The following is a 12,727-nucleotide window of genomic DNA, read 5'->3' as shown; positions in this document are numbered from 1 at the left end:
AAAATGTTCCGCTTTCTCTTTACCTCACTCACCTTCTCCAGTATCCTTGGTGGCAAAATCCGTTCCATTGGCCCACCAGTAAGATTTATTCTAACAAGAACATGATTTCTTTCTACCGATAAGCCGTCAATTATAAAATCTCTGAAAAATAAATATATCAATTTTGTCATCTCCTTAATTGAATATGATTTAATTTTAAAACCAAGTCAGTGGAATATAAAGAAAAAAGGCAGAAAAATTTCTATAGAGAGATCTGGAAAATAGGCCATCAATGTATGGCTTATAAAGGGCTAAATTCACTTTCATCTTATAGCTTTCTTTGCCTAAGAGCAAAGAATTGATGGAGATATAATGGATACGAGATGAATGACATTAGTAAATATTTCCTTGACAAATGTTATTGCCTTTAAAGAAATGGGATTAAGACATGCATTATTTCCACAATGCCGTTATCACATTTTTAGCCAAGTTTCCCTTAAATTCTAGACCAGTGCCTTAAATTCAAAATCTAAATGGTGCTTTTGAGCAGCCTCCACACTTCTTGCAGCTGTTAATACCACCCTTCTATACGACATCTAGAGTATCTAGTTACGTGCCTGGTCTTCTATAATCTTCTAAGACCTAGCTAGGATAGAGGCACACATTTTTTAAAATTATAGACACGAAAACAATGCCAGCTATTGAATGTGTATTCAATAAATGTCAGCCAAAGAGGAGATGGCAAGTGTGATCTGTTAAAAGAAAAAGAATTATCAAGATATTACCATAACCTCATTTTGCAATAATCAGATTTTATGACTATGAATATAATTAAGAGAATGGAGCAAAGTGTCTCTACAAGGGACACATAATCAAACATTTTATTTAATGGGTCATCTTACAGATGCAGCCTGGATTTAAAGGTGATACAACTTCATGTAACCATTAATAAAGTTAGGGCTTAACTAAAAACAAAAACCAAACAAAACTAAATTAAAACAAGAACTTAGAAAGCAGTACTCTGCAAGGCCTCTCCAAGAACATCTATCACAATCTTTCTGTGACGTTTATGCTTTAACTGCTTTTTACTCTGTTGTTTAAATCTAGTGAATTCAGATAGTGGAGAAACATTAAACAAACTATACAGAAAATTACTGTCTTTACAGAGTATCTGTAAAGAAAACTGCTGTTATTATCATGTCGTAATAGGCATTTTTTTTACCTCTGGCTCTCAGAGGTCTCTAAGATATTTTCTTCTTGAGCATTTAGTAGCATTTCCGATACTTGATACTGAGCCTCTAATAGGAGCAGAGTGTCCAGATCACAGCATACCACGCTTAATAACCTATACAAACAGGAACAATGAAAGCAGACTTTGTAAAATCTGTCCTAAAAGTTTAGAAACTTTCTTAGTGTCTCAAATACCGACACGTCAAAATATAAATTTATATTTTTATAAGAAAGATCACATAGTTATTTCAAATATATTTTTTAATCATTTTGAATAGTATTTGACTTCAAAAGTTTTTCCTATTGAAATATTATTTAAAGACCACGGGTAATTCCTAACCAAGATTTTTAAAAATTGTCTAAATCTAGGAATAGCAAATTTTCTTCTCAAGTGCTACTTAATTTAAAAATTAGAGAACATTAACAATTCCATAAAAACTGCAAATTCCGACTTTTTATTCATCACTTAATTACAGAAAAAATGACAGAATCATTTTACTACCGATTCAAGAAATGTTCATTAGGTGAAAGGTCAATGAGTAACTTTATAATTGTCAGATAAAGCTGAGAACATCTACGCACACTGACGCATCTTAACACTACTAAAAGAGAGACAAGTAGAAGTCATGTGGCTCCTATTGTGACACAAGAGGACGTACACTGCACTGTCTATGAAACAGTCTTGCCAAGAAAACTGAACCTGAAACTACCCAATCCTAGATATCTCACTATCAGTTCACAGGAACTACAAGGAGCAGAGAAATATGTTAAAAGATACCACAGGCAGGAAACAATCAAATTCAGAATTTGGAGAAACCTACATATTATTACAATATTATTTCTTTAGGGAAAAAATGCATTTAAAAAGGGTAGAGGAAGTTATAAACTAAAAAAAAATAAGTCAATGTGAAGATTTTGTTTTGATTGTGATTCAAGCAAAAACTGTAAAAGTGCAAAAAGTTCTTTAGTCTCATAGGAAAATATGGGAAAGGTACTAGATGAGATCAAGGAAATAGTGTTAATTTTGTTAGATGTAATAACGGCATAGTGGTAATGCTTTTTTTTTTAGGTCCTTATCTGTTACAGATACACACTGAACTATTCATGGGTAAAATGGCATTATAGCTGGAATTTGCTTTAAAGTACTTAAGAAAAAAATGTGTATGGGAGGGAGAGAGAGATGAAGAAAGATTGGAAAATAGTGATAATTGTTAAAGATGAGTGATGGGTACATGGAAGGTTCATTATACTCCTGTTCATCCTACCTTTTTATATGTCTACTAATACTATGATATAAAAGTATATAAAAAAGATAATGTGAAGGGGACACTGGGTGGCTTCAGTAGATCGAGTGGTTAGGGAAGGTTTCACCGAAAGGTGGTATTGACGAAACAGGAGATCCAAGAAGAAACCAACCTTCTGATTACACGTCTGCTGATTTATCTCAGAGAGATAGTCAAACACGAGCATAATAGCTTACATACAAAGACACTTATTGCAGAATGGTCATAATAACAAAAGAAAATTTTTTTAATGTCCATCAATAACAAAAAGTTTAAATGTTTAAGGTACATTTTTATAGTTGTATACTATGCAGACATCTGAACAGAGTAGTTATATATATTTTGATAAAGAACTATCTCCAAGGTATGTTAAGTGAAAAAGGAGAGGCACAAAATGTTGTGTACAGTGGTAGCATCTGAATAAAAATGGAGAAACACTTGAATATATATACAAATATATATTTGTTTTTACACAGAATCTCTCTCCAAGGATAAAAAAGAAACTGGTTAGAACTGTTAGCTCACGGGGTGGGGGTCGGGGGGGGGGGATCTGAGATGCTGGAAGGGAACAGGCTCCTCTCTGTATATCTTTTAGAGTTTCTGAATTGTGGTGCAATATACATTCTACCTATTCAATAGCATCCATAAAAAGAGAGAAAATATGTTTGGTGGATGTCTTTAAGAGTCAAAAATGGCAACTCAAATTCCCTCCCTAGAATCTGGCTAAAATAACCAAATGCATATAAAAGTAAAACTACTATTATCAATTTAGAGAAATGGTCTATACTTAGTTTATAAAAGTGAAAACATTTGCTAGATAAAGTGCAATGGAACCAAAATGAAAGAATACTTACACTATCATCTGCAAATTAGAAGTTTAAGTTGGCATTTCCCCTTTCTCATCCTGGAAATAATCCCAAGGATTGAGAGGAGAGACAAATAGCATATCATAAAAGTTTTTAACCACAAAATGAGTTGAAGGGCAGTCAAAATAGGGCAAATACTGCTAGCGGGGAAAAGAAATTGAGAAAGGATGTCATGGCTGCCCATGATGGAAAAAACAGTAAAATAAATTTCTCAAAAGAATAAATTTCTAAGTAAAAACAACAAATTTTTCAAAAAGGAGGAGTATACAGTCATGCACTGCATAATGATGTTTCCGGCAATGACGACAGTGGTCACATAAGATTAGTACATATAGTCTAGACAGGTAGTAGGGTATACCATGTAGGTTTGTGTAAGTCCACTCTATGATGTTTGCACAATGGCAAAATTGCCTAATGACGCATTTTTCAGAACATATCCCCATTGTCAAGTGATACATGACTATACTCAGATTAAAAACCTAATCCCCTATTTGCAACAGTGGAAATGGAATACAGAGGACAGCAACAGGAGGACCCTTGATTCTCCTGTAACTCTTGTAGTAGAAGGCGCATGGTGGAACAAGGAGTCACAGACAAATCAATTGTTAATTATTGGTTACAGGTTAGAGAGACAATTATTAATAAACAAAACTACCTCCATAGTAAGGTCAGCAGAGACAGCACAAAAAGGGGACAAAAACACTCTCTCGCACAACTTGGGCCTGTAGAAAGATTCCAACTAACCAGGCACATGACCCTAACTTCTCTTCAACATGAGCCTCCTACAAACAGCTGATGATAAAAAAGCAACTTACGTCCCTCCAAAAAGAATGCAGGAATGCATACAAAGGTGCTCCAGGAAGATGGAGGAAAATAACAGGAGGAACAGATGGCAAATACACCCCCAACACACACACACACAGCGTTACCATTAAGCACTTGAAAACTATGACCAAATAATTTTCCATGAATTAAAAAAGTTATACATATGTATCAAACCAACACATTCTACAACTTAAACGATGTTATATGTCAATTATATGTCAATAAAAAAATGTTTAATAAAGCAATGGTCCCCATTAAGCTCTTTGCACAAAACAGAGTTGGACGAGCACAGGAAGAAACAGCAAAACAACCAGAAAAGATAAAACATGAACTAGAAGAGCGAAAGAAAGAAGAATAAAATTGTCATCGAAATTAATGCACAATTGGCAACAGTAAAACAAAAAAAGCAAATGCTGCTAAAAGCACAATAAATGGTATAGGGGACAGAATGAGAGTAGAAAATATATGAAAATAAAGAGTCTGAATTACCGATTTCTTGAAGAGATAACAGAAATAACCCAACAGGGTACATCTTTAAAGATATTCATCAAGAAAATTTGAGAGAAAAGCAGCCATGAGTCTAAGTACATAAAGTACACCACACGTCCAAGGGGAAACGGGACCAAAAGAGTCAACGCTGAGCCAGGGCCTAGTAAAGCTATTTGACTTAAAGAAAAAGACAGAAGCACTGAGGCATCTAGGGAAAAAGATCAAGTCACTAAAAGAGTGGGAAGGGAGGAGGAGGAAATCAGGCTGTCCTCAGACATATCCACGGCAACATTCAACACCAGCAGAACCACGGAGCAACACTGGGAGGAGAGCTAACGCCGTGCAGATATTAAAATACAGTACGAAGCTGTAATAATTTTTAAAGTGTGTTAATGACACACGAATAAACAAAAGAAAGTCCTGACATAAACTAAAATATAGAGTGAATTTAAAATTATGTCAAAAGCAGAGAGAATCTCCTGATTGACTGAATATGTGGAGCAAAAAGATGTGAAGAACGACTCTACACATTTTGTTAGAAAAATAGTAAGAATCAAGTTGTGACCAACTAAACAATAAAGCTTTAAATTACAAAAGGAGAACCTAGTGACCTTTGAATTTTCCAGAGACTACTAAATCAGTAACTAGGTAATGAAAATGACCCTCAATGTCCTCTAGTTTATGATTTGGAAGAAGGGGTCCATAGGATTTAGACGGACAATGAGATGATCCAAGGTGAACTGAAGCAACTCAGAGCAAATGCATGCCTGGACTGAATTCTCCTCATTAGAGAATGAGTAAATAGAAACTTTAACAAATGACGTAAGACTTTTAAAGATCTTACAAGTACTAGGAATAATGTAAAGCCTAGCAAATTTGATGCAGCAGTAAATTAAAAGAATAGCATACTATGACCAAGTACAGTTCATTCCAGGAAGAAAAGGATAGTTTACTACTAAAACATCTCCTGATGTAATTCATGACATCAATATATAATAGAAAAGAACCATATAATCATCTGACAGATGCTTAAAAGCTACTTGACTTAAGATTCAACATCCACTCTCTACTCCCTGTCCTCCAAAAAAGTTCTAAGTAAATTAAAGAAAGGTTACTTTTAAAATTTGATTTAAAAAACAAATTTATCTCAATGCAAGAGCTAAAAGCATAAACAGGAAAAGCATTCTCATTAAGGTCATGAAGAAGGCAAACTGTCCATTATTTAACATTGTTCCAGAAGTTAAAGTCACTGCAAAAAAGATGAGAAAAAAATAAGAGTCTTGCTATCTGAAAAGAGATAATAATGTTCATTATTAGAAGATGATAAGACTGTTTATTTACAAACTACCCCGCCATGACATAAAATTCAATTTATTAATTTTAAGAAATACTGGTTGAATACCTACTAAGTGCCTACCACTGTTTTAAGTACCAAGGATACATCACTGAACACATATGAACAGAAATCCCAGTCTCTACGGAATGCAAGATAACAGGAGGGGAGCAGACAACGAACAAAATAAAAAGCTATAAAACAAAAAAAAAATACAGCATGGATAAAATAAAAGGAGGAAAATGAATAAGGAATTCTAACAAGGGGGCAGTGGGGCTGGATCACTCTATCAATTTTAAATCAGGTAGTTAGGAAAGACCTCACCAGGAAGGTGACACTTCACTAAACACCTAAAAGAAATGAAGCAAGCCACGGAGCTCTCTTGGGGAAAAGTGTTCCAGGCAGAGCAAACAACTTGAGCAAAGGACCTAGGTGACAGCATGCTGAAGAACAGTAAGGGGGCCAACATAGCCGAAGTGGAATAAGCAAGAGAGAAGTATTAGGAGACAAGGTCAAAGTAAATGTTAGGGGTCCAGATCACGAGGGACTGTGTAAGGCCACTGTGATAACTGGATTTTTCTTTGATGACATGAGAAACCACTAAATAGGGTTTCACCCTGATGATATGAAAAACCTTATGAGTATAGGATTCAGATTATCTGATTTGTCTTTTAATGGGATCACTCTGGCTGAAATATAGGCAGGGACAGAAATAGAGATAACAATTTTAAAAAAGCTACAGTAATAATTTAGATAAGGTAGTGGCTTAAAACATGGTATTGTCAGTAGAGGATCTGTTGATTGAAAGAATGGCTCTGGATGAGACAGACTTAGGGCAGCTGCCATGATCCCCAGCCTTCCAGTACTCCTGCCCCTGCGTGATTCCCTTATCTTGAGTGTAGGCAGGACCTGTCACTTGCCTCTAATCAGAGTATGTAAAATGTCATAGGATGTATGTGATTGCCTGTATATGATTACATGATTATACTATATAAGACTCTGTGCCTTTCTTACTAGAGTCTCTCTCCTCTGCTGGCTTGGAAGAAGCAAGCAGTCATGTGGGGGAAAACCACGCGGCAAGAAACTACAGATGGCCTCTCGGAGTGAGGACAGCCTCAGCTGACAATCTACAAGGGCCGTTAGTCTCTAGGCAGCAAGACAACAAGACCCTCAGTCCTAAAACCATAAGGAATAACATTCCACCAATAATCTGTGTGGGTTTGGAAACAGATCCTTCCCTAAATGAACTTTAATGAGACCACAGCCTCTAGCTGACACCATGTCATGCTTTATTGTACTCTTGTGAGACTGTGAACCGAGGACGCAGCTAAGGTGTACCTAGACAGAAAGTGAGATAATAAATGTGTGTTACTTTAAGCCACAAAGTTTGCGGCAATTTGTTACACACCAATAGAAAAATAACACAAACTCCAAGGTTTAAACCCTAGCAACTAGAAGTATGATGCCGCCATTTGGTTAATAAGGAGAAAACTAGAAACTAGGTAGAGAAAACATATACATATGTATGAATATGAGAATTATGTAGGGTGACCAGTAACAAAATACAAAGAAGACTTTATACTATACCAGTAATAACTAATTAAATCCCTATCATGGAAAAAGAAATCGCATAAATGCAAACATATAACATAGAAGATAACAATAAGAAATGCACAGGACCTATAGGAAGAAAGATACACTGTAACACTGAAGAATGTAAAAAATCTCAATCGAGAGACAGTACCTACCTGGATGAGAATATTAAATATTATAAAGATGTGCATTCTTCTACAATTCAGTTATGATTCAATTTAAACATAAATTATGCAATGATTTAACCAAAATTTAAGATTTTTATAGAGCTTAACAAAATGCCTCCATTGATTACTTAAAAGAACCTTTTTTAAAGAGAGAAAAAATGAAATGCACAGATAATTTGTATATCAGTACAATCTCAGACGTTTATCTCTATTTATCAGGTGCTTATGGTGTTTTAAATTTGGGAGCAGTGTAACATTTAGTCTCACAGTAACTCTGTGAGGAAGGTACAGTTACTGTCCCCATTTCACATATGAGGAAAGAGAGGCATAGAGAGGTTGAGCATCTTGCCTAAGATCACTCTGGCAATATGTATCCAGAGTCCATGCTCTTGACTACCAGACGACATTGCCACATACTGTGATACATACTGGGGAATGTAATGTAAGGCTACCAATATTAAATTCACCAAGGATATACAAAACCTCTATGGAAAAAACAACATTTTAATCAGAATAATTAACACTTAAATGAAATGGAGATATATACCATGTTTACAGATTGAAAAACTCAGTAGTATAAAGATGTCAATTCACTCACTATTGATCTATACATTCAATCCAACAATAATTTAAATCCTAGTGGGCTGGTTTGTATCACAAGCCGATTCTAAAATTTATATGGAAAGGAAAGGATTAAAGGTAGCCAAGATATTTTGAAAAGGAAGGAAGTGGGAAGAATCACTCTATCAGTTACTGTAACTTACTGCAAAGCTATAGTAATTAAAACAATGTGATATCTGTACAAGGATGAACAAAAACCCAATCGAACAGAATAGGAGCTCAGAAACAAACCTGTGCATATTCAGATAGCTGTTTTTAACACACTAAAGAATTATTTATGTATGTATACAAAGAGATATGAAGCTACCGTTCTTACATGTTGTCTATAACAGCCAAAACTGAAAAACTGGAAATAGCCCAAATGCCCACCAGCAGCACAATATATCAACAAAACACAGTGTATTTATACCATGGAATATTATACAGTGATGAAAATAAATTAACTGGAATACAAGCAACATTAATCTTAGAAACATAATGCTATCCAGAAAATGTAAGATGCGACAGAATATACAGTCTATGCCACCATTAATATAAAGCTCAAAAAGCAACAAGATCAAAATATATTGTTTAGGAATATATAACTGGGTAGCAAAAGTATAAAGTAAAGCAAAGAAGTAAATACCATAAAAGTCAGAATAGTGGTTACCATTAGGGTGAAGGGAGGGAGTCATGACCCAACAAATGCATAGTGCTGGCAAGTTCTCTTTGCATACCTGATTGGGATTATGTGGACATTTATTTTACAATAGTTTGTTAAGCTGTATTTTTATATTTTATGCAATATTTACACTTTTAATATTTCATAAAAAACATAAGTGTTATGCTAGAGTGAGTAACAGTAAAAAGTACATCATTATATCCATAAGTATAAATTTGTATGTGACAAATGAACAAATTTAGAATACTAATAAAAGAACACATACTTTCATGATGATGCATAAAGATTCTTATAAGACTCAGTAACAACTAGTGCCATTTACTACTTAATTATGTAATCATCTCGCAAACAGATCGTAAGGGTTCATTAATTATACCAGCATATTTGTACAAGCCAGCAGCTAAAGTAAACATGGAAGGAGAGCCATTTGAGTAAGACACTTATTTTTTCGCCTAACCATGATATTAAGGCTAGGTTTACAAAGTGAACAGAAGTGTGCAGATTATTTTATATCCACTAATCTAGAAAAATGCCAAGAACATGTCTCAAAACTTACATATTATCAGGTTTATAAGTAACAAACTGTGAAATTTAATTTTTGTTGGCCCTAAACCAAATTTCCCAAAGTTAAGAAAAAAATCTGCTGCTTATTTCACATATAAAGCAAGCTAAATATATCAAGAAGTATTATAAAGAAAGTCAACAATTATCCAAGGTGAATCTAAATTCATAGGAAAAGTAGATAAAAGTTTTAATCATATATTTTCAGTTTTTTTATGGGCAGAGATACAGTATTAAAAAATAATTTAAGTTTACATAAAGATATCAACGGTAAGTTAAACAGGCAAATTTCAGAAGTGTTTGTGTGTATGTATGTGTGTCTCTCTCTGAAGATACGGTCAGAAGTAGATTGACTCTCCCCAACCCCAAGCACAAACTTTCTTAGGTAAGGCCTTATTAGGTTATTTTTATCAAAATAAGAGAAGTATCTATACACAAAAAGACAGATAGTACTCAAGGATCTTAGCTGTTCCTTTATTCCTTATTTCATATACTGCTAAGCAGTGTGCAAACGTTACCCACACTATTATAGTCTTCTGGTTCCCAGGAGCCCAGTCCAGCACCCCCAGGGATGTGGTGTTGCGGTTTGAAGGTGGTGAAGACATAAAAATTTGTTTGCTCATAGCATGACAGATGACTATTTAAAGGGGGGAGGGATCCAGTTCCCTTCAGTAACTCTGAAAGCACTTGTATATTGTGGTGATATTCAGTCAAATCTATTGCCTCATTTGAGTGAGGTTTATCGATGATATCCAATAACAGCTTTCTCACCTCATTTCGGGCACTGAAAGCTAAGTCTCTATCTCTATTAGACATTTCATGCTACACATTAGCATAATCTCTAGCATAAACTTTCACCAAAACCTTACCATCATTAGATCTTCTCTTCTCTTGCTACAATAAGCAAATTAAATCTTCTGTGAAGCAACACAGACAACCCTAAAATATATTACTTAAATAAAATGGTCACAATTTATAAACTTCATTTGAAAAAAAAAAGTTAGCACAAGATATTGATGGAGAGCCTCAGGATTTTCCCAACAGTCTTGTCACAACAGTGGAAAGCCAGCCACATTTTTATTATTGATACCAAAAACTTCTGAAATATTACATACAGATGCTGAGCCTCAGGGAACAAACTTCCCATATACATCAGGAGTCCGAAGAATTGCTCAATCTGCCCAATGTTGTCAAGTTTCCCTAAGCCTCAGCGTATCTACTTATTATATGTAACAAAAGACATCATCAAGATAAAATCTCTTTACAAGAGTGAATTAACAAAGCCTCTATAACCAGTAAGATACTGCTGATGTGAATACCAGAAGCAGCCTGCTTCCACCTGACATGGACAGCAATACACCTTTATTACTTTACCAAAATTTAGTCCAAGACAGCCTTGATTGTCCTACCATCCCTCAGGTCATTATGAAAAAATACTCCACTGATGACAAAACTTTAACTGGACCTACGTGGGCAGGAAGAAGCTGGTATTCTAGATGCTTTAGTAAAACACAGGCATGCCAGAGAGTGAGAGATCTATAAAAACAGAGACAGTTCATTGCCATCTCAGTGAAGTTTCTGAGTTCTATTGACCTAGAATGTTGGGATATCATATGTAATACACATGATGTATTATTAAATCTTATACATACTATTCACCACCAAGAGAGCCAACATAACGCATGATTTTAGTTTCTTTGAATTTTGGAAGCAACACCTATCACATTTGGGTGTGCTGCTCTGAACTACTTATCAAGTAACCCATAACTCTATCAACTTTGTGTGACCCAGAGGCTAAACTAAGATCTAAAACTCTGGCAGGCTCCAGTCAGGCTCCAATCAGGTTCTATCACTTGCGCCTTTAATCCAGCAGATTTAATGTTGGTCAAAGTTTCAATGGCTGATCAGATACTATACGGAGGTTCTGTAAGGTGCAATACAAGATTCACAAAAGGGTCCCTAAGATTTTGGAGTAAATCTATGTTCTCTTTGTTGAGTAAATATTCTTGTTTTATTATTTTTATGTGATAAACATAATCTCTAGCCTCCACCATCAGGGACACTTTGTCCACATGCCCATTTGAGTGGGTACTGGGGTAGCTGAGGACAGAGGCTGACCTATCAACCAAAGGGATTATTTTAACTCCTTTGGAGGAGGAGGGATTCCGCTCAAGAGCATTCACATGAACCAAAAATATTCTTTCAAACTGTGTATATTCTCAGGGGACCATATATATACCTTTGCCACCAATCTTCTTAAACCAGTCCTCCAATCTTTTTCACTCTGAGCACCTGATCATCCAGCCAAACCATTCGCCATGTTCCATAAGTCTATAAAAATCAATATTTGGAAACATATCTCCTTCCAAACAAAGCAAATAAGTAGACATGACACTTCAAGACTTTCCTTCTTTGAAAAGCTATAAAGCTACAGTAGTCCAACGTTAGCAGGTGCTACCACATCACACAGTATCATCTATAAACTAGATTTAATCTTGCCCTCTTTCCTGATCACCTAGACAAAGCTTCCCATTAGCCACAGGTGTGTGTTGTGAATGTGTGAGCCACACATGCATACACTGTGTCCTCAGGGACAGTTTAAGCTTCTTACAAATGCTACCTGCACTTGATGGTGGAGTTCTGTGTACATATAACTTTATGTTTTGGAAAACACATAATGCACAATACCAGACTGGTAGCTAAACTGGTAGGGAACATCCATGATTTAAACAACATGAATTCCCTCATCACAGATGATCCAGTTACAGTTACTACTGAGTGCCCAAATTGCCATAGGTAGAGACCAACACTGGACTCAAGATACAGCATATAAACTGGGAGACCAACCAGCTACCTGATAGCAGACTAATTACATTAAATGCTTTCTTACTCCAGATACGAAATTTGACCTCCATGACCACTATGCTTCTCTACCAAATACTATCTCACCAATTGTCTTCTTACTGATGCCTTATTGAAGGTCACAGTACCCATAACACACTACTCTGACCAAAAAACTAATTTAACAACAAAAGTAAAGCAGTGAGCAAACATCCACAATATTTACTGGTCTTATAATATACCCTTATGTTCCAGAAGTAGCTAATCTTAGATATTGG

The 12,727-nt window shown here is 35.4% G+C and overlaps 1 protein-coding gene across 3 annotated transcripts in view; it reads right to left on the bottom strand.

Moving 5' to 3' along the window:
* The window catches only part of TBC1D32 (TBC1 domain family member 32), a 188,844-nt gene that overhangs the window by 66,763 nt on the left and 109,354 nt on the right, over positions 1–12,727 (bottom strand). For all 3 annotated transcript variants that reach the window (XM_046677841.1, XM_046677842.1, XM_046677843.1), the window contains 2 exons: positions 1,202–1,324; positions 33–141 (listed from right to left, as the gene is read on the bottom strand). In XM_046677841.1, the coding sequence (XP_046533797.1) occupies positions 33–141; positions 1,202–1,324 (232 nt within the window). The remainder of the gene's footprint in view (positions 1–32; positions 142–1,201; positions 1,325–12,727) is intronic.

The sequence above is a fragment of the Equus quagga genome, chromosome 11 (genome assembly GCF_021613505.1).
Source record: "Equus quagga isolate Etosha38 chromosome 11, UCLA_HA_Equagga_1.0, whole genome shotgun sequence".
In the NCBI taxonomy this organism is placed as follows: domain Eukaryota; kingdom Metazoa; phylum Chordata; class Mammalia; order Perissodactyla; family Equidae; genus Equus; species Equus quagga.
Note: the sequence above shows the minus strand (reverse complement) of the source record. Positions and strands in the feature narration are given on the sequence as shown.